General features: G+C 29.7%; 1 protein-coding gene across 1 annotated transcript in view; it reads left to right on the top strand.

Annotated features, from left to right (window-relative positions):
- Nost (Nostrin) overlaps nt 1-18,740 on the top strand; it is a 57,215-nt gene extending 38,475 nt beyond the window's left edge. The window contains exons 3-12 of the mRNA XM_088266437.1: nt 1,733-1,873; nt 4,646-4,727; nt 5,303-5,421; nt 6,433-6,558; nt 8,645-8,768; nt 10,098-10,268; nt 12,858-13,010; nt 14,378-14,530; nt 16,478-16,664; nt 18,637-18,740. Of these exons, the coding sequence (XP_088122563.1) occupies nt 1,733-1,873; nt 4,646-4,727; nt 5,303-5,421; nt 6,433-6,558; nt 8,645-8,768; nt 10,098-10,268; nt 12,858-13,010; nt 14,378-14,530; nt 16,478-16,664; nt 18,637-18,728 (1,348 nt within the window). The 3' untranslated portion in view covers nt 18,729-18,740. The remainder of the gene's footprint in view (nt 1-1,732; nt 1,874-4,645; nt 4,728-5,302; nt 5,422-6,432; nt 6,559-8,644; nt 8,769-10,097; nt 10,269-12,857; nt 13,011-14,377; nt 14,531-16,477; nt 16,665-18,636) is intronic.
- The last annotated feature ends 5,501 nt before the right edge of the window (nt 18,741-24,241 follow it).

The raw sequence follows: 24,241 nt of genomic DNA, 5'->3' as shown, positions 1-24,241 counted from the left end.
AGCTATCGGCAGACGATCTTAGCTTAAAACGTCGTCCCAATAATAATTTCGGTGAAAGGGTATTTGTCGTTGCTGGTTTCGCGGCGTGGAACAACTTACCCCAGAATCTGAGATCTATAAAAAATTCTGTCGAATTTTGATCTAAACTCAAAACCCACATTTTACGGATATTCCCTCTTTAAGCACAAGTGCTGAGTTTCTTTTTTAGAGAGGTACAGAGTAACCAGTGGCGTGCACAGAGAATTGGTTAGGGTTGTCAGTAGAGGTAGGTAGTAACGTAAGCTGGTACTACCTACTTAGTAAAGTAGGGTAGGTACTGGTCGCGTTGTTACACATATATATGTCACGCGGGCTAGTTAGGATAGGAACTGCTTTTCTGCCTATGTGGAATGCACGCCCTTCAGCATAACTAGTATTAAGATATATAAAAATTGAAAATGTATTAAATTAGCAAATAGTTTTAAATTTTTTGTAACTACATAGAATAAACAAATAAAAATATTAATATTTTATCGTAGATGAAGAAGAACATAAAAGTCTCTGTATTTACAGGACTACTGACCTGTCATTGGCTAATTTATTTAAACCTGGTCGTAAGCCCTGTAAATAACTAGACTTCCATATTCTTCTTCATCCATGTTGAGATATCAATGTAAAAATAATATTCTATTAGAATATCGTCTGGCATATATTCAGAAAATTATGTTAAATGCAATTTTATCCATGCTTTTAGCTGAACTAAAATACGACCTAGATTTACTTTACGTTTCAAAGAAAACCCAAAATGTTTTTATTTTTATTTTAACATAATAATTTAATTACCACTTAAATAAAACAAATCGCTCACTCCTTTCAAGAACGTCATAAATAAAAAGTCGTCAATTTTCAGTTGCCCGTTACAGGGCAGAAAATGTTGTTTTTGCATTTTGAAGAAAAGGTATTGTTTAATTATTTTTTTTAAATAAACTCAATATTTTTCAAATGGAGGAAAAACCTTCAGGTTTTACCTAAAAAGATCTAATGCACAGTTAAAAGTTCAATAAGTGGCTTGATATTTATTTTTACTAAATTGTGTTATATTTTTAAACTTTAAAAACATTCTCCTGTAAAATCAAGTTTTTTGATTTATGACGTTCTTGCAAGGATTGAGCGATATGTGCATATTGACAAATGTAATAATTTGTTTCGGAATATGAAATATATATAGCTGTCACAAATATAAATAACTTTTTAATGGTTCGTGGTAAAATATATCCGTAAAAATTGAGTTGTTTCTGTTTAATACTGTGTAATCGATATGACAGTAAATGTATAATAAAATTACGTAAATTTTAAAAGTGTCTTAACTTGATATGAAACATGTATCATTCTTCACTTTTTTTTTATAAGAGATGGAAGTCTGAGTATCTCATGGCTTACGACCAAATATTTGGCTGGCTTAAGCGATCACGTTATACGCTTGTGTAACGTTCACCATTGTGCCCATTATTGAACATCCATATTGCAATTTTTCTTGCAACCTAGATGAATTAGTCTTAGATACCTTTAAAATCCTATCAAAAGGTCTTCCGCATACATTTAAAATTGACATCTACCCCATAGGGTGGATAATATAGTATCCGATATAATAATAATATGAATAAAATAATGTGCGTTGTTTAAAAAATGCAATTTAAAAAAAAAGATTTCTTGGCCTTTTTTCAGATTTTTCAGATTTATTTTTCATTTTCAGGGCTGAAATAGAGCGGCAGTACTGTTGCGGAGTGCTCCGTGTTGGCGCTAGGGCGCGAAGAGCATCCAAGGGAGCCAGTTGGGCCGCCCTGGCATCGCGGAGGGCGGCTATAGACATGGAGGTCAGGGCTCAAATGCACAGGTATCTAAACTTGTTTTCAAAATTTTTAGCTGTTTGGCTTATTGAAATACTTTTGTTTTAGTTCGTTGCAATGCCACTTATTTTGTAAAATTGTGTTGAATTTAATAAATTTTGTTAAATAATTAATAAACTTTTAATTAATAAACACAAATAATAACTTTTACTATATTGTACAGCAACAAAAAAAAATTACATTATAATAACTGAAATTTTCAAATAAAATTTACATTGATGATTTTTTTGTTGGTTTTAATAACATTTTTTAAAAATAATTGAGTAGAATTTTAGAGATAATTGCTTATAAAAATATTAGAATTGATTTCCATAAATACCATATTGTATGATGTACAGGGTTAATTTAAACAATATAAGTATTTCATAATAACAATCAAAATTTTCAAAGAAAATTCGCTTTAACGATTATTTTTAGTTGGCTGTATTAAATTAATTGTGTAAATTTTGACTTGCATTACAGAAACTGTGTTTTATAATAATTATTAGATATAACACAAAAAATAACATTGAAATGTAATATCGCTCACTCCTCTTAAGAACGTCATAAATAAAAAAAACTTGATTTTTCAGGAGAACGTTTTAAAAGTTAAAAAAAACACAATGTATTAAAAATAAATATCAATTATTTAAAGATAATTCGATTTTACGATTATTTTAAAATGTATCTCAATTACTGGAAATGATTTTTATTTAAAAAAATCATTGATTTAAATAAATAATCGATATTCGCCAAACATTAAAATAATATTATCGCTAAATTATTAACTTTGTTGTCTACGTATCTGCGATTAGCAATATCCACAAGATACAGAAAATCGTCAATAGAGGCCTCTGTCAAATATCCCCATATAATTTCAAATTCCACTTCTCTAAGCTTCACGTTTCAATCAATCATTTTAACATCATTTTAATTAAATTGAAAATAAATGTTTTAAACGAAATCGTTTTTTTCTGGGTTATTTTGCTATTATGTGTCGATCTCATGCTTATATTATATCTTAAATTCGTTTCACATGAGATCATTTATATTAACATCTGGTGATTCCTTTCCATCATAGATAAGATGATAATTGATTGATCGTGTGGCACAATTTAAGAACTACAGAATCAAAAACGAATATATTTTAATGTAGACAAATTTTATTATCACTTATTCATTTTGATAAAAGATGCACTCTCTCTTAAGAGAAAATATTCCTTATCTTAGACAATCCATTACCATTGCAATTTGTTAGTTAAAATAAGAAAAATACTAAATGTAAATTCAATTTGTTTTCAACTATGCCATGTAGCCACTTTCTTCCTTGTTGATAAGGTTGGCAGGTCAGATATAAAATTTATTTGATAAAGTTCATTGATTAATTGGGCATATTATAATTTGATTTTCTGTAGATACTCGTATGTTGGTAACTGACAAATTTCAGATAAATCAGGATATACATATAGAGTATATATGTATATCCTGATTTATCTGAATAATAGAGAGTATATATATGTTAATTGTAAAAGGTTCTTATGATTTAAAAAATCCTCTTAAGTATATGTACCTGAAGTTATCGATACATAATTAGTAGATATCCTTATGATCGAGAAGTCGTTCCATCTGGGTCAAAAATCCATTGTTCCAATCCTATGAACATATGTATATGTACATTTAAACCTCGGTCACGATGTGTGCGCTAGCGGCAGTGGCTTGACACATTGATAATTTGATGGACCGAATTTAAATTCCATATTTAAAAAAAAATCAAAGCGATAGTTTTTAAAACCATAGAAAAAATTTGACTTGTATGTGTTAGTTTCTTCTTAGATTTTTACATATAAGAAAAAGCTAAAATTTGCGTGCTATGATTTGAACGTGGCACAGGCGGTAAACAATGTCATATTTATACATAAATATATATATTTTATATATATATATATATATATATATATATATATATATATATATATATATATATATATATATATATATATATATATATATATATATATATATATATATATATATATATATATATATATTATATATATATATATATATATATAAATATATATATATATATATATATATTTATATATATATATATATGTATAAATATATATATATATATATATATATATATATATATATATATATATATATATATATATATATATATATACATATAAACATAATTTATATAGATGTGAACGGACTAAACACAACCAGTATGATTTTTTCAATTATTTTAAGTATGTATCATCAATAAGCTGTATTTTTATATGTTAATACATCCACATTTCATAGTAATTATTTATCAATAATTCATTACTGTATCAATAATTTTTACTGACCAATTTTTAAATATGTATGATTTGATAACTGCAGATCGAATAACTTAATTCATATTGTTAATTATTGTTTTTTTTTTTTTGTTTTTCTCCTTTAATATCTTATATTGTAAAAAACTAACTAACTAACCATCACGCCGCTTCCCCGCAGGGGTAGGCAGAGAGAATAGAGCGCCACACCACTCTGTCCTTGCAAACATTCTTCGCCTCTTCCACGTTCATGCATCTCCTCATACATACCCGCCGATTATTACGACTCCTAACCTGACCACTTTCAAGTATTTGGCATACCTGATCGTACCATGTTTTCCTCGTATTTTTTCGTTTTCATCTTATATTGTGACAATGTTTTTTGTTTGTTTGAACCAATATCACTTTCAAATAGGCGGAGCTAGTAAAAAAAAACTTTGTTTTTATTTTCAGGCAATTTTCAAATAGACTGGTGGAAGAAATTATACGACCTCTTCAGAGATTGGTTTCATCTAGAGATGCAGTAAGAAAACAGGTATAAGATATGAATTTTCACCTTTTTTCATCTCCTTACAAAAAGTCGCATTGAAGCTATATATATATACATCACAATTTTTTTATTATTGATTTTACACAATAGCTGGATTATAATGAAAATTATTTTAATCCAATTAAAAATGTTTGTCTTTACAAATATTCTATTTATTTTATTAAAGAGACCGATAAGTCAAATAAAAATAGTTAAATCTGGAATTATAGATGGGAAACAGAAGGACTAATTTAAGCAAAGAAGGGTAAGAGAACGAGCAATTTAATTTTACAACATTTTGAGTGTGTCTAAATACTTGTTCATAAATTTGGATTATCTCCAATTACAGTAGTATTTTTCATATTATTTTTTGACATCTCATCAAAGAAGAATATGAAAGTCTGGGCATTTACGGGGCTGAATCGTTCAGCCCAGTAAATATCCAGACTTTTCATTTATAAATATTACACAAATAAGAAAATAATAATCATAGTTTCCAACCTTTTTATTAATGTTATCTTTTAATTGATCTCATTGCAGTGGAAAGGGTTAAATTCACAATTAATAAAATTTAATTATAGGTTGAAAGTGATGTTGGTAGAGCTGTTAGAAGATTGAACGAGTTGAGAGATGGCGAGGCACGAAGTAAGAAAAGTTCTCACGCGGCGGCGCGAGTCAATGAGCGGCTACAAGATACGAGGTACCTTTTGAAAAATGTCGTCTTTTATAGGTCACGCAATGATACCAAAGATTGTTATATAATTTCGGTATTAAACTTGTAATTTAAATACCATTAAAAAATAATTGTTTGAATTTGTTTAAATGTTAATTGAATTTTAATTTGAACCTACATTATTAACAATGTAACTGCAGGTATATAATATTTTAATATTAGGTAGAGTAAGCAATTTTATAATTGCAACCTTTATTTCTTTTCCTTAGTGTTTTTTTTTTAAACTAACTAATTAACCATCACGCCGTTTCCCGCATGGATAGGCAGAGAGAATAGAACTCTAACACCAATCTGTCTTTACAATCTTCGCCTTATACACATTTTTGCATCTCCTCATACAACTTTTGACTTGACCACTTAAAGTCGGGTTGTACTCCCGTGGTTAGTGTCGCGGACTCTTAAGTCAGAGTTTCTCGGTTCGAACCCACTCTATCATAATTTGATACCTATTTATAATAATGAGCCACTTAGGCTCACAGAAATAGTGTGAAACTGAAATATTTATGTAAATAATAAAAACACAAATATTTCTATTTTTTGAAAAAAAAAAGTATTTTAAATACATTTTTCTCGGTCTTCCTCTGCTTCTATTATCAACCACATTCAATTCATACATTTGTTTTACTGTTCTTTCTAGAGTCACTCGATTCACATGTCCAAACCATCTGAACCTTTTTTTAACACGTTGAATGCCAACTATGAGATACTCGTAGATTGCGTTCTTTTCTTGGACGCCGACTACATCTCGTACTATGTTTACTTGTGATATTCATGATGTTAAATATTAAGTTGATGTTTGGAAAATCGTTAAACTAGTTGTTTTCAAAACAACTATTTGAAAATTAATATATGGGAGATTTGCAATATAAATGAAATGTTAATGATAAAACAATTATAGTTCTGAATTCTTATTTACTACCGTAGAATTAGGCTACTTGGAACAGGGAAAATATGTAACAGATGTTTTTTTGTTACTAGTGTTGTGAAGGGTGCTACACCAAGTCAAGAAGCCGAATTGAAGAGGAAGAAGTTGAAATCAGAAGATGTGGCCACGAAGAGCGATGTTGAATATTATGTGGCGTGTGTGCGAGCTGAAAGGGCAAGGTTAGTATTCCTTCATTTATACATTATCAGCCCGCCTCCGTAGTGTAATGGTTCGATTTCATCTTTCCTTCGTGTGTTAACGATCAACATAACACTGCGTTTATACAATGCAGTGCCTTATGCACCATCGGTGTGCGGCTAAGAAAGGTTTGAAAAGTATACATTTTTATATTATTTACTAAATCATATAATTAACATAATTTATGTTTATACTGTAACATTCGAGCAGCTGTCGGGGAACTTTTTTTTAACCATTACCCTAGAATATTTTTGCGAAAGTCAATACTACCTCCTCTCCCATTATGAAAAGAAGACGATCAATGTGTATTTTAAATAAACATTTTTTTGGCAAGAAACAACGATACACCGCACACACATGATTTGTTTAGGTTTGTAGAAATATTTCCTTATTACCCCAAAAAAATATTTTTTACCCCATTTGGGGTAATTTCCCCCGTTCCCCGACAACTGCCTTAGAGTGATAAGTCTTGTGGTGTAGTTGACTTAATTCCTGACTATAAAACTGATATCGGGAGTCCAATTACCCTTAAATTGTTGATAATATTTTCCATTTACAGAAAATATTGATAGGTGCCTTTATTTCCATAGTGTAGGTTGAGCAAATTCCATCAGAGTTGACACGGATGGACTATTAACACAGTTGCAAAGTTGTACTACATACGAAGCAATAAAATCATTTATGTTTTCGTTTGTTACCGCTCCTTAGGCCAATATAGATAGATTTACAATAAAAACACTTGAATACGTGTTTGTTATCTCAAGTCTGATGGCAAAATCTATACATAATCTACAAATATTAGTGATCCTATGATAAAAACTGTTACATTTATTGATTTTGCAGTTACTTTGTGGTAATATCTACCCATTTTTATTCAAGTTTTACTTGGTATATACCACTTTTTGATATAGATGAAAAATAAAAATTAAAGTGATAAAATTAAAATTCTGGTGAGCCCAAGCGACTTGAAATGACTTCAAAATCATGTTAAATCGGTAATTTAAAAAAAAATTAGAAATTTAACAGAAAATTTAAATAAATACATTTACAATAATGAATAACAAATAAAACATTTAATTATAACTTTCCAATTACAAAATTTCACAAATGTTAAATGAGTTAAAAGTAAACAGCAAGAATAAAATATAGCAAAAATTAAGAAGATTAATAGCCAGACTTAACTTAGAACTAAAGTAAAAATAAAATAAAAAAAATATATAAAAACAGTTATCAGATGTACAAGTTGAGAAGAGCAGTAAAGTAAAAATATGTGCTATAAGGCAACAGCAAAAAAAAAACAGTAAACATATAAAACAGAAAACATACGCAACAGATACGTAGCTATTCATATATTGATACGTAGCATCAATATAAATATCTCCTATGTGAATACACCATAAACAAAAATTTGGACACACTTAAAGTATTGACGTATTTCTCATCTTATCAGGGATATGTAACTTTTTAATTTTTTTTATTTATTTATGGTTCACAAACAATGAAAACTTTTTTATTGCGGTTTATCTTTTGCACATGTATACATATGGTAAACATAGATACAAAATATAGTCACATTTTCCAGTTGCCACATCGCTCACTCCTTTCAAGAACGTCATAAATCAAAAAACGTGATTTTTCAGGAGAACGTTTTTAAAGTTTAAAAATAAAATACAATTTATTAAAAATAAAGATCAAGCCACTTATTGAACTTTTTACTGTGCAACAGATCTTTTTAGGTTAAACCTGAAGATTTTTTCTCCACTTGAAAAATAAGTAGTTTATTTGAAAAAATAATTAAACAATACCTTTTCTTCAAAATGCAAAAACAACACTTTCTGCCCTGTAGCGGGTAAATATTATGTTAAAAATATGCCTCTTTTGCTGGGATATAGAATATTTTATGGGCATTTCGAAAACATGCACAACTGAAAATTGACAATTTTTGATTTATGACGTTCTTGAAAGGAGTGAGCGACATATCACATAAGTTTTCAAGATCAAGCAATAACTTTGAATATTTATAACGTTGAAAATATTGAATAAATATATTTAATTTAATTTTTCCAGAGTTGAATGGGAGACGTCGGTGGTAAAAGGGTTGGAATCACTGGTAGAACTCGAAGAAGAACGTCTCGGTGGTATGAAGAAAGCCCTTAAGAGATACGTCTCTTTAGCTGGGACCCTTGGGCCAGTAAGTATTATAAAATCAGAAAAAACACGTAAAAAATATATTTATTTAATCAATTTCATGTGTTTTATATTTTGTTATTTTTCCATTTAACCTGACTGAGCAATGTAAAGTGACGCGTGGCTGGATACAGTTAGTTATAAATATATTTATGTATATTTTTTCTTCTTAATATACTTCTTTAATTTCATTAACTGTTTTCGTTGGCTGAGAGAGAATATTTAATACTTAGAATACTAAAATTAAAATGATAATTTATATATTCTACGTACGTTTTATGTATCATAAAATGGAGTTATTTCGCCTGCCAAGGGTAATGTTAAATAACAAAATAATCTTAAAAATGTATTGTGTGGTGAAAAAAATTGTTCAACTCATATACTTACTGAATATATTTTTTAAGAGAATTTTATTTTTTTCTTGATTATATATCGAAAATACTGATTACAAAAATGAAAACAATACGCAACAAATAATTTGTTTTTAAATGACTTTTTTGTTAAATAAATAAAATGAAAATTGAGTGATAGAAATGATTTATTTGGACCTGAGCAAAATTTTTTAAATCTTTATTTAGACCTTTTGTTATCCAGTTCACAAATGTCAAATATGATTGACACCATTTGTGAAAAATTAATATATTTTTTCCGCCAGGTGATTGATTTTACACCACTCTGTAGTAAGACCCCACTTAACGCTCTAGGTACATTCCGATAATTTCCTTCGCAATAAAAAAAACCATCTGCATTCACAAACGAAAAAAGCAAAATTAATTTTGTCAGCCAACTTTTTTTTTTAATAAAAGAGAAATATTTGTGTTTATGTTATTAACACAAATATTTTAATTTCATACTATTTCTGTGAGCCTAAGCGGCTCACCATTAGAAATAGGTATGAAATTGTGGTAGAGTGGGTTCGAACCAAGAAACTCTCAATTAAGATACCGCGACACTAACCACGGGACCACAACCCGACACTTTATTCCGGTTAGTTAAGGTTAAGAGGTCTGTTATCAAAAAAGGTATGCAGCCTTGCCAGATAGTGTTAGAACCCAGACGCTTTGACTCAAAGTCCGCGACACTAACCATGGGATCAGTGTATAATTCAGTAAAAGGTAAGACCCCGTTTAACGCTCTGGGTATGTTCCAATACCGAAAATGTTCACATTGAATTTGTTAGCAAACATTACCCCATTTTGGCAGCATTACCCCGTTTGACAGTAGAAAATATTCATCCAAAAGAAATACTCGTCATCGTCTAATTTTAGAGTGATGAAATTCCGGATTATTTTCTAGTCATTAAGCGCTGTATGAGGTGTTCTTATTCTTCCAGGGTGGGCCGTCGGACGAGAGCCGCCAGCTGGAGGGGTTGCTCGGTGAGGCATTGCGGGGGGAGGGGAGGGTGGCGCGTGGGCTGCTGCTGGCGCCGCCCCCTCCCATGCATCTGCCGGACTTCTACTGCCAACACACCACCCTGGCCATGAACAAGGAAAGGAGAAGACAGGTAATGCCATTCTCAAAAAAAAACTGGTTGAATTCCCAAGGGAGAAAAATATATTTAATTTATTGACGTAAATTTTATTACCTTTTTTAAACTAGTAGGTACTACCGAATCGTAGGACTTTTCAACTTACCTCATGTGTGTGATTAACGATCAAATTAACACTTCATCATCAAACGCGGTGTCCTATGCACCAGATTACTACACATGCGCAAGATTAGACAAGTGAAAAAATAATGAAAAAAACTTAAACAAAATATAAAATAACTCCTACTATTGTGGACATCATCACTAAAAAGTTATATTTTCAATATTGCACGAAAAATCCTTTAATTGCAAATCGGTTCTGTTTACTGTATTCTATCGAAATTTTCATTAAAGAAGCGACACAGCGTGACCAATCCTGTGTTGAACAAATACGAAATCATTAAATCGCATTAAAACGTTACAATTTTACCAGCTTTCCTGATTACTTATCATTTATAATGGAAATGTAACTTTTTGAATTGAGGACTTTCACAACTGTAATCAGTAAACTACATTTTTGGGCACCTATATATCGTAGTCATATAGGAGAAAGTGACCAAGTGAATTTTTTTACAAAAAGGTGATCATTGACTATTTGATATCGTCCTAGCTTAATATTGCCCTGAAAAATCCCAAAGGATTTTAAACTTGAAAGTATAATATATTGACTTGTTAAAAATGACTAACTGCATTGATGTTTATTTTCTTGCCTAGCAAAAGTGATTTGAATGGCCCTCCTGAACAGTTTACGTTTTGTCAGTGGGTCACTTTCTACTGTACGACTACGATATAGTAGTGCACAATATATCAACTATGAATTTCTTTTGTTTTTAGAGATTTTCATCGGGTCAAGTCACAACTCACGTTATATGTATTAAAATATCTACTCTTTAAAAGGAAAATATAAGAATCGCAAGATAAGTCCATAGGTAAAATGGTCGCTATATTTACAATGAAAAAGTAAATTGTGCACTTAATTGCGATACAAAAACAACATTGTTACATAAGATGTTTATCTGTTGTTTTCACAAGGTCTACTTTCGGGGTTTGGTGATAAGATCGCGTCATTACAATGTGCATTGTTTCAATATTATTCCTATAGATTATGAAACAATAAGTAATACATTTTAATGCTTATATAATTATTTTACGACTATTTTGAAATTTAAACTCATTTTATTTATTAACAAAGTTTACACGGAGAGCTATATTATTAAAAATTATGAATCTGTGAATGAAACAATACAATATTTTTCAATTGAAATTGAAATTTTCACTTGGTAAATACCACTTTTTCTTAAACATTTTACTGTCACGTGTTTTAATGCATTTCTAACAATTTTCAAACACCGTATTTTTTTTATTTTTTATTTGTAAACTTTTTTTTAAATCACAATTTATACATATTAATATTTTTTTTTGCAGAGACCCACCAAGCCACTTTGTGTGTATTGTCGGTGGAGTTCTTTTTTAATACATTTTATTGTTTTTAACTATTTTAACCTAACACAGACACAAAAAAGAGAAAAAAATTAAGAATATAAACATTTTACAATTTTCATAAAATTAACTCTTGATCGTTTACCCATTCCTTTATTTTGCGTCTGTTCTATATTTTATTTTGACCTCTAACATCCGTCGGCAACAAATTAAAAATGTTCGGAACGATATATTGCAGTGTTCGACTCCCATATTTACTGTAAATTCTTGGGACTATCAAACCTTCGTTGTGTGTAAATTGTGTATCATGGTTGTGTACTAAAAGATTTCGATATTTTTGTCTAGTTTGCTGTTCAACGATGATAAAACGGTTATATGTGAAGCTAAAGTGTGTCCTTGGGACGATGAATGATGAAGAAGGAAACGGAGCTGTTTCTTATTTTCATTTATTTATTATTTTTAATTTTTAATTTATTATTTGTTTTTTTTTTCATTTAAAATTTACTTTCTATTATTTATTATTTTCTTTTAATTATTTATTATTTATTATCAGCTGAAACGTGGACAAAAGAAGAGAGGCTTAAGTCATTGTATTGTTAATTGTGCCTTTATTATTATTTATATTTTTATTCCTTTAAATTAATGCAGGTAATGACTTTTCTCATTATTTATTTTTATGATTTCTACGTTATTGTTATTATGTCATTGTTATTGGTTGTCGAACTCTGAAAAATTATTATTTCTATAACATAATTTGCATTCCATGATTCTTGTTTTAAATTTTCTGTAAGGCATACCAATATATGAACTTACACAGTCAAAAATTTAGCCATAGCTTCACATATGGTGTGTAAATATGTTGCGGAATGCATCGAAACACGTGTCACAATTGATTTTAAGAAGTAGTGGTATGTACCAAGTGAAATTTAAATCGAGAATAGATATTACTACAAAGTGACTGCTCAATAAATTAATGACAATATTTTTTTAATTCAACAAAGCCTTCTATCAGCTAGTCATAATATGGTATAAGTGATTAGAGAGGTTTATTGGGCAACAGTTTATTTCTTAAATTATATAAAAAATGAATTAATTATATCTGAATCAATTTGTAATCTCTTGCAGGCTCTTCTGAGAATATTGCAGCTAATTAAAACCGACATGGAAAGAGAAAGGAAGTCCAAACAAGCTCTGCAGCAACTATCTCGGGCCATTACCATCACTCCCAACTTTGGGGGAAACGAATCTCAACAAAATGTTTCCGAAAAATTATATCACGTAAGTGTTAAACATATTGATTGGTATCAATTTGAATCGAAACGAGTTTTTTTTAGATGGGAATTGCATTTTTTATTTACCTTGCTTATTATGTACAAGGTTTATAGATCATTTAGTGGATTTTTGTTTCTTCTAGATAATGAAATATGTTTTTATTTGAATCTGTGTTGGGAACGGGAGGGATAATCTAGTATGGGCCAAACGGGAACTTCTCAGCATTTGCTCATTGCTGGGAGGAAACCACGTAAAACTCCTCAGGAGAAGGCGGACTGTTGACTGCCATCAGCAGACCTTCCATTCCACTAGAAGAGGGTTCGGAATTTTGTTTCCTACTTTGGTTTATGTTACCAATGTCCTTCACTATTTTTATCATATATGATACTGCTTCTCGTGACAGTTCCTTATGAACTATCACGGATCCGATGTTCGATAGGTCCTCACCCAGGCTCCTGCAACGCGCCTCCAGCTGTTGTCTTTGAAAGCAAATCGGAACGAGTATAGGTGAAGTGAAGTTTATATTATTTTTTGATAGAAGAAATTATTAAATTAATTTGATATAATTTTAAAAAAAATATCGAAGTCTGGGCATTTACAGGGCTTTTAACCGTCTTAAGTGATCACTTGACACACATTTACCAAATCCAACCCTTAATAAAGTTTTTCTCATCCCACCATAGATGTCTCTAGCGAATTCGCATACAATGTGTTTGATATGTGTATACACAAGTTTGATCATCATATCTAGAAATTTTGAAAAATTGAATAGTATGGTTGTCAATCACGGGTAGAATTGGTGAATGCTACGCGTGTGTCAAGTGATCATTTCACCAAGTAATCCCTATAAATGCCCAGACTTCCATATTTTTCTTCATCTATGTTGAGATGTCAAAAAATAATGTTAAATCATCTTTTGTTGCGTTAATTTTCATCACAAGGTCTTTTTTGGCTTACAACTTTTATTTATCTTGAATGTTTTTCGCAGATACTTTATGGCATATTTTATAAACTTTATAAAATAAAACAACTTTGTTTTTAACCACTTTTTATTGGTACACTTTTTCCAACCGGTTTCCACAAGAACCTTGTCATCATCAAGGTTTATGTACTAATTTTAAAACATTGAAATACTCATAGTTAGGTTATAAACAAAGTTGTTTTATGTTTTGAATATTGAAAGCATTAACTTTGTGGATCAGGTTGTTGCCGAAACTAGTTGGTTAATAAAAATGTGAGTGGATCAAAACACAAAGTCTTTTTATTTCTCAAAATAATATCTAAAGTTGTTTTATTTTATAAAGTTTATAACTTTTAACATCATAACTGAATACCACCAAAAAAAGGGTTGATGGCTTTTTTGTTGTTGATAGATGCGATCTCTGTTGACGTACTTGGAGGGTGCCAGGGTGCAGGGGACTGGAGCGTTGTTAGCTCTCGGTAGCAGGACCCAACCACCCCATCCTCTTACTCCGCATCTCAGTGTACATAGGGACAGAAGAGGCCTGCAACAAACCATACTCATGGTAAATAAATATTCCATTATATTTAAAAAAAAAACATGTTTTGAATTAACAATAAATAATCCCTTATATTAACAAACATATTGTGAGTATTTTTAAAAAAAAATATTGATTTTTTTTACGAAATACATATTTAAAAAATACAAAATACTTTTCAAATATAACGTTTCTACCTCTCTAATAATGTAGATACTTGTGTTTAGAGAGGGACTTCGTTTTACAATATTTTTTTTTAAAACAAAGTAAATTAAAATTAAAATTATAAATAAACAAAGTAAATAAAAAATGAAATATTCTTTGGTATGGAGTCTAGGTAGGGGTAAGTTTTATATGTTTTTTTATTTTAGTTTTAAAGATTTGATAATTTTCTGTAGATTTTAAGTTTTCCGGATGTTTATATTTTTTTTTACCTACGTACGTATAATGGTTTTGTGCTGGTGTTGTTCTACATCTGTGTAATATTAAATTATTAAACAGTACTGGCAAAAAACGTTAAGCCTAATATAATTCCTGTTTGTTAAAGCTTTTAGCCTGAATAAAATACCCGCTATTTAACTGAAAGTTAAATTTTATTTTAAAACCACATAAATATGACATTTCAAACTACTTAGTGTATTTTTACAGTTACAGAACATTGAAAACTTTATAATACTGCATCATTAAGTCAAAATTGCATATTTTCGTATTTTTTCCAGTACACCCACGATATATTGTAGAATAAAAAATACCTGAATTATTTTTGTCCTTCACATAATATATTGAACAAGTCAAAGAAAAAAAGTACGTCTGATAACTTGATTGATCGATTATTAATTGTTTTTAACACATTGATATCGGGACACATAATATTTTTTTTTCTTCATTTTGCATTGGAAACGGGACACGTATAAATACGAGTCCCATTTTTCTGAGTCGTTCTGTTGGTTGTTTTCGAGACACGTAAATATACGGGATTCGAATGTAGGCGCAAAATACCATATCACAAGTAATGATTCAAGCGATAGCTTCCAATGGAAACACTCTATACCAGCGATTCCCAAAGTGGTCTACAACGACCCCCAGGGGTCAATGTTTTAATTTGAACTTATTGAATAAATGTATCAAACCTAACATGTGTGCTTTTTAATTTTCACTATACTTCACTACCGTTATAAATTTAAATATTTCAAAGTGAGCACTACATATGTCGACTGTCAAAAATACTTTTAAAGTTAATTAATTTGCTAAAAATCAATATCAGGTAAGGCGGGAGGGGTCTACCCAAAATCGAAAAACACGGTAAGGGGTCTACGAGACAAAAAGTTTGGGAACCTCTGCTCTATACTATGAAGGCTTTGCCACTATACTACGTGTTACATATACTGTGAAGTATAGTCTGAAGTACATAGCATAGAGTATTATGTACATACATATAACACCTTATACTATGAAGGTATGCCACGTAATTGGACAGCCAACAGTATCAAAAATATTTACAACTTTAAAAAGATTTTGAAGCTCAATGGAGGTAGTCGAACTGCAAATTTCATTAACATTTGAAGCTAGATTGCATTCTGAGTTATGTACGAGTACGTAAAATATATTTTGCCCGCATCCGTAGTATAATGGTCACCACGCTCGGCAACCGGTCTGGAGGTCCCGGGTTTGATTCCAAGGGGGGGGGGTCAAATAAATATAAATGATTTTTTCACTCTAATATTTATTCAATATTTCCCTGGACTGGACATGAAGCGGAGGGCTGATCGCCTTTCCTTCGTGTGTTAACGATGAAGATAACGCTGCGTTTGTATGATGCAGTGCCCTATGCACCATTGTGGGTGTGGATAAAGGTTTGAACAAATAAACAATCTCTTGATGTTCACGACTATTTCTGGAATGATTCCTTTGAATAGTTTGATAGAAGAATTTTAATAGAAATGCTTGAAATTTATATGCGATTGCATTTTTCAGGTGCCCCCTTGGCTGAGACAGGAGTTCCGCCCCCTCTCGGCCCCTCGGAGCTCCGCCACCGACTCGCCCCCCGCCACCCCCTCCGTGGCCCGCTCCTCCCCTCCCCCCAGCCCCGATTCCACCACCATGTGGGACAGGGACAGAGGAGCGGCAGACGGCATCTCTGTCCTGCATTACAGTGATATAGGTAAATTACTATCCCTATAATGGAAACATCAATTAATCGTCTACACTTTGAATTCAAATTTCAAATCATGAACGTTGTTTAATATTATTTTTTGACAGCTAAACATATGATGTAGAATATGGAAGTCTAGACATTTACGGAACATTTGTTGAGCATCAAAAAGCTTCTTTCATCTCACTATAGATGTCCATAGATAGTGAAATTCAAGTGATTCAAGTAGAAATTGAACCAAACATATAAAAGTTCCAAGAATTTTATAAATACACAAAAATACAGCCTTGTATAGGTGTATTCTATTAAACGTTAAATAAATATATATATTTTTTATAAATAAAAGATAAATATTTATGTTTTTATTATTCACACAAATATTTCAATTTCATACTATTTCTGTGAGCCTAAGCGGCTAATTATTAGAAATAGGTATCAAATTGTGGTAGAGTGGGTTCGAACCAAGAAACCCTGACTTAAGAGTCCGCGATGCAAACCACGGGACCACAACCCGACTTAAAACTTAAATCAAGTATTTGATCAATGAAATACAGCCAATTAACCAACAAATTTTTTTACTTGTTAACAAGATTTTGAGTGTTCAAATACTTGTTCACAAGTCTGGATTCTAAGAATTTGAGTATTGTGGTTGTCAATCATGGGTAGAATTGATGAATGTTACATGCCTTCCAAATATTAGAAAAAATTAAAATATCATGCTATTCTTTGTGTAACTATCGACCATTTTGCCATTTATTAAAAACCAATACTCTATCACTATTTATTATACATACTTATCACGTTAGTTTAACTACGCGTGTATGAATTAAACATGTATTGTATGAATGCCAATTATGGTGATTAAAATGACAAGTTTATAAAATTGTTCATATTAGGAAGAAAGGACGCTGAAAGAGAAGACACTTGACTAGTTTTGTAGTGTCTATAAGTGAATTAACGAGAACAAAAACTTGTTGTTCCGTAATAAGAACCTACGGAAATCACGTCTTCAAGGAAAACTATAGCACTATGGTGTCTTATTTCAAAAGAGAAAAGTAAATAATTCAACGGTTTTCCGTATTCACTACATTATTGGAATTAGAGCTTTAAAAAAATCAAAGTGGTTTTCAAGCGTTATTGACTATGTTTTGACAATTACTCGTATGTTTTTTAACCCTAAGTCTTATTTATTCAAAGATTTTTATAGCAAATAGCTTCATACTATAATGTATAATATACATATGTACACTGTGTATCATATTTTATCGTTTATCTACCACCTGCAGGCTTTGGCTTGGTACGATTTTTCGTTTGTGAATTAATTACATATAAATAAATGTACAAATGTGCACAGCACAAAGTGAGGAGAATAAAAATTTAAAAATATTTATAAATCAATTAAAAATTGTTGAAAAATTTGCAATCGTATTTTTTGTTAATTTTCCACTAAAGTGGGCATTCGTTATCACTCTAAAATTGATAACAAAATGTAGTCAGATATTGTAAAACTTTACCATTCTCAATATATATATTTTTTTTAAATTATCGTTTTCTCCCACAGATTATTATTTTTATTTGAAAAATATAATCTTTGTTCACAATTATTATCCTAGTTTTGTATCAAGACATTGAAATATTTTTTTTTTCTAAAAATAATTCAATGTGATATTTGATATACGAGAATGCCATACCATTATCTGAGAAAAATATATTTAAATAAATTTTCAGCGCGGATTCATTTGATCAATTGTTATACATTTTAAAATATTTACGACTATTTTTATTTTTAACATAAATATGATAATCGTACCCGCAACACCTTTTGTACGTAATTTAAATTTTGATCGATGGGCAAAATTATAATTATCATCTCCCATATCTGACATATAGGGAGATAACACCTGAAAACTGATTCATGTTTTCAACGTTATGAAATATTTAGTTATTTTTTTATGTTTTTATGTCGTCTTTCTTTTTTCAGATTTCAAAGACATTTCAGATGCACCACCAGTTCGTCCCCCTCCGCCAATGTTACCAACTTTCAAAAATGTTTCAGAATTTTCACAAGTTTAAAAATTAGACCTTTCTTCGAAAAAAAAAACGCAGTAAATGAATGTGGTATTGACATTCAAGAGAACTGTCTGAATTATTATACTCTACTTATAAAGGGATATTTTAAGTTAAAGATTATATGTATCAAAAATTTCATTAACCCTTTTCAGTAAAAAACAATATGTTATTATTGAATTTGACTCATAAAATATTTCCTCCATTTTGAAAAATAAATTTCTGATGAACGATTTTATATACTAATTGATTTATTTGTAAGTTGATTGACGGTAGTTTTTGGTTATATGTGTTGTTATATTTCCGGATAAACCATATGTGGGAATGAATTTTTTTGTTATTATTATAATATTTTGTTTAAGGGGCAAAATTTATTTTCAAATATATGTATTTCTTTTATCGTAAGCTCGCGTATTACGAATGATATGAGTAAAGTATTCCTTAAATTTGGTAAAATATATACATACATGAGATTACCTAGAATCAGATTTAATTAACGTACCTTCTACTTTTATTCAATAAAATAACAACTTTATAGTTTTTTCCACATTTATTTTATTTGACCGGTGACCGTGTTTCATTGTTACCGATATCATCAGACTGTGTGTCGTCCCAGTAAAATTTTATTCAAATAAGTGATTTATAATTTCGTATATAGCATAAATACAAGCACCTCAAATAAAAGCAAAACATTCTACTAGAGTGGTAACTCATTACTAAAATACTGTATCACTGAGCATTCTTTGTACCATGAATCAATCTATAACTTACATAAAATAAAAAATGATTAAGGAAAATACATGAAAATACTTTGTTACAAGGTCTCCTTTGATAACGTTTATTACTTAATTTAAATTTATTGTACCGTTACCATAGCATACAATTAAAAGCACACCTACCAAAAATCCTTTCATATTTGTTCACATAATATATATGTATATATATATATATATATATATATATATATATATATATATATATATATATATATATATATATATATATATACACACGTAACCTTTATGACCAAGGCTAATTTAATATTGATTAATGAATTTAGGTTTTTTTAAATTTTATTTATACAACCTGTACAGAGAAAATCAATTTTAATGAGACTGAAAAAAAAGATAAAAAAAGAAAAAAATTATAGTTGACATATTGTTCAAAAGTGAAAAATGAATCCGAGTACTTATACATATATTGTTATAAATTACATATTATAAGTTTTTCATAAAAATGTATGTTAATGAAGATAATGTGTATTATTTTAATTACATTAATTTAAAAAAAAATTATAATGTTTGCCAAGCACATTTCGTTACGTAAATGAACACATTACCGTAAAGGGTTAAAATGTGGTTAAATACTACTCACACCAAATAATAAACTAATTTTATATGAAATAAAATAATGCAGCTGAAAATGAAATAATTATACATGAAACAAATGTGTGTAGTGTTTGATATGAGTAGAAATTGAAATAAATTGAAGATTTCTCCAAAAGTGTCTTTTTTTCAATCCTATTTTATAAAAAAAAAAGTATTTTCAAATAATGGCCATTTATCTTATGATTAATATAAAAAACATGTATTTTTAAAAATACATGTTAATAAACATTGGATGTTTTTTGAGTCTGGGTTAATATGAGTGGAAATTGAAATAAATTTTAGATTTCTCCAAAAGAGTATTTTTTCAATCCTATTTTACAAAAAAATACTCTCAAATAATGGCCTAATCTTGTGAATAATCTTAAGTTTCAAACATGTATTATTTAAGTGAATTCAACATCGGATGTTTTTTTAGTCATTTGTGTTTTTCGAGTCATTATTCCTTTGTTTCATTTTCATTCCAAGCGTTGGCGTTGGATTGATTTCCACGCTACATGTAATAAACGGATCAAATTAACATTTTATCATAAAAAAAACACACGTACATACAATAAATTGCTAAAAATAAATTAAATGAATTTTATATATGTTAATGAAGGAAAAAAAAGAAAAAAACACGAAAAAATTAATAAATTAAATAAATAAAAATAAATTTAATGAAAAAAAAACACGAAAAAACAAATTAATGATTTTAATAAAAATAAATCGTTTTACCAACAAACATAACTAACAATTGTTAGTCCCTCTCCAATCACAAGAGCTCATCTCTTTATTGGAGGGAATTGCGTTTTTAATTTAAGATTGTAAGTAGAAATTTTTAGGAAATGAATCAAAATTATAAAAAAACTTTTGTAACAACGTTGAAGAAAAAAAAAAAAAAAAACAATTCGTTGCGGTGCGAATGACGTCAAAAGTATTGGTGATGTTGTAGAAAAATGTCACTTTGTAAATTATACTAACCTAACGCAAGACGTATTACAGGCCATTTTCTAAATAAATAATTTTACCTTGCGATAATAAACTATCTACGTAATTACCATATTATTTTTATGATGTTGTAACTTCAGTTAATGCTGGCGTTTAGAACAATTTTCTAGAGAAGGACAAATGATAGCAACATAAGTCGACTGAAGTTAGTTATCAATATGCATTCTTGCATAAGCGTGAAGCGCTTGTAATGTATGTATTGTACAATTAATGAATTAAAAAATATATAGGTACTAATTTATTTATCTATATCTGCCCCAAAAACTGCATCCAGGCTTTCTGTCACCTGCCTAGCGAACTAAATTGCCTATTCTCGACGTCAGATGCGACCATAGGTTGCTGCATCCTATGCCGCATTTACTCATTTCTAAAAAAGTCATATTCTCTCAGGTATCAATTCTCAAAGCTAAGTGCATGGCTGCTCAGGGCCGTTGTAAGGTGGATTATCTCACAACCATATAAGAGAAAAGGAGAGATGCTGGCATCTGAGTAAAGATAGGATCTCCAGACAGCTTTCATACTGTTCAAACTTGCAAGCCCAAAACGTAATTCCAATTATTTTTAAAGTGAAAATATTATGGACATATTAAAAAAGTATGACTTACATTCTTGCTTTATTAATATGTTATGACAAGAAGTATGTCTATTCTTCCTATTGCGAACCAGGCAATCGCCATAGATCTTCCTCGAAAGACGTCTAGAGGAAGACCGAAGATTTCATGGATGCTGCAGAATTAAAACATGATTCGAAGGTATGGCCTAGGTGATGTTGCTCACAAGGACCTACAACCTGAGTTGAGATATTGCCAGAAAGAAGAAAAAGAAGTATGTCTAGTAGACACATTACACCCGTTCATGTCACCGGTATTATTAACAAAGTAACATAACGAATGTGATAAAGCTTAGAATTTTAAATTATATTTAAAGGTATGACTTTTAAAAAACTACATTTTTTTTGGAAAATATGGTAAACGAAAGATAGTAAGGAGATGAATGATAAAAAACGATATTATTTCGTCAAAATATCAGATAAATTATATTATATCATTTCGCTTTAGATAAAATTGTGAACTCGATAGATCAAGAAGAAGGAATAAAGAATTATCAATACATTTATCAAGTGTGTATATATTATTGATCAATGTGTTTTTTCCAGTATTTATGTTATCACTCACCTTAAAGGCAGTTTTCAAGATATCCGTTTCAAAGATTTAGTGGGAAAAAATGGTTTTCATTTTTATTTTTCTGACTGCGGTAACGCTACAAATATCTTTTATTTTATTCTCTTTGTGGCATACAATCAAAACAAAAAGAGAATTGAAAGAAAATAAAGTAATTATAACAAGGTTATGATGTAAAAATAAAAGAAGAAAAATCAACGTACAAAACTAAAAATGTTTAATGATTGTTGAGTCAATTATGGAAATGAACGAAAGTAAAACATTTCAGGAAACATGTTTTCTACAAACTGGTAAGTTCTTTATTTACTTTTATAATACATAAGAACCCCATAATTAAATGCATATTTATAAATATATATATATATATATATATATATATATATATATATATATATATATATATATATATATATATATATATATATATATATATATATATATATATATATATATATATATATATATATATATATATATATATATATATATATATATATAAATATATATCTAAAAGAAAATTTGAAGAATTTTTAATTCGTGAAAACAGAGATATTAAGTTTTATCAATAACATATGAATCATGTATTAGAAACCATTATCCAAAACACGAAACTTATCTTTAAAAAGACTTAAAAATCGATTATATTTTATATATTAAAACACGTTTTATTTAGATGGCTTTACACAATCGATTGTCGTGATACCGAACGTTTGTTTCTATTTCTTTTTATTGTTATCGATTCACAGCACACGATTGTTTAGTTCAAAATGCTTTTTGTATATATATTTTTAGCATCTTTGGGTTTACAACTTACATTCATGATTTTTGCGGTATGGTTCACTTTTAAATATACAAAGAATGTTCCCAAACTGTACGTGACTAAATTGTGAATCAATTCAGTGAGACTTTGCGATATAAAAAAATGAAAATTATCCGTTTCCTTGGACTTGAAGAGGAAAAATATTTAATTTGCGCATCTTAATCAGGTAACTGTCTTATAGGTTGAAAATTTTGTGTGTATGATATCAAGCTTTCGTATAATCAACTAACACCGTTTTTTGACGCAGTGTTAGTTGCAAGAATATTAAGCAAGAAGTTATTAGAATACCCCTATATTTGGTACAGATATAAGTTAAAATAATGCAGTGTTCACGTGAAATTTAAATACGTAGGTATTATTTTCTTTAAATTTGGCACCGATCGCTCGTAATTTCGATTGTTTTCTCTCTTTTTCTGCGTTTTATCCACCTCCACAGTGCACCTAAGTGTTATTGTGTTTGACTACCATGCTGGAGATCCAATCAGGATCAATTCCCAGGGGGTTTAAATAAATTTAAGAGTTTTTTTCATTGAAGAATTCAATAAATATTACCCTTGGCTGGTACCTGTGACGTGTTGACATCTTAACTAAGATGAAGAAAAATATGGAAGTATGCTCACACATAAAGCATCATAAAACTTATGATATACGTAGGGGTTACAAAAATTTGAGTAGGGTGGTTGTCAATCATCGGTAGAATGGCGAATGTTACACATGAGTAAAGTGATCACTTTACCATTATACGACAGGCAATAAGAACTGTAAATACCCAGAAGTTCCATATTCTTCTTCATCTATGTTAAGATGTCAAAACGTAGAAATCAAATCTCAGATGTGTTTTATAAATATTTCATACTAAATCAATAAAAATAAAATGAGGTGTAGAATTTTCGTACTTCATTATTATACATTTAAGTTAGGTATGTACACTGCCCTGTCACTTGCTAAAAAGGTATGCGAACATACAGGTTTGTTAATTGATACGAACATATTATTCTCTTCTTCCTTGTTATCAAGTGCCAAAGCACTTACGACAGTGAACCTACGTAGGTCTGGTAATGTATTCGCAAATATATGTGTAGGTATGAAATATCACAATACGTTCACTCCTTTCAAGAACGCCATAAATCAAAAATCGTCAAT

The sequence above is a fragment of the Brachycentrus maculatus genome, unplaced genomic scaffold (genome assembly GCF_059751285.1).
Source record: "Brachycentrus maculatus isolate JH-2025_06_01 unplaced genomic scaffold, ASM5975128v1 h1tg000269l, whole genome shotgun sequence".
NCBI lineage: Eukaryota > Metazoa > Arthropoda > Insecta > Trichoptera > Brachycentridae > Brachycentrus > Brachycentrus maculatus.
This window is presented reverse-complemented; position numbering and strand designations above follow the sequence as displayed.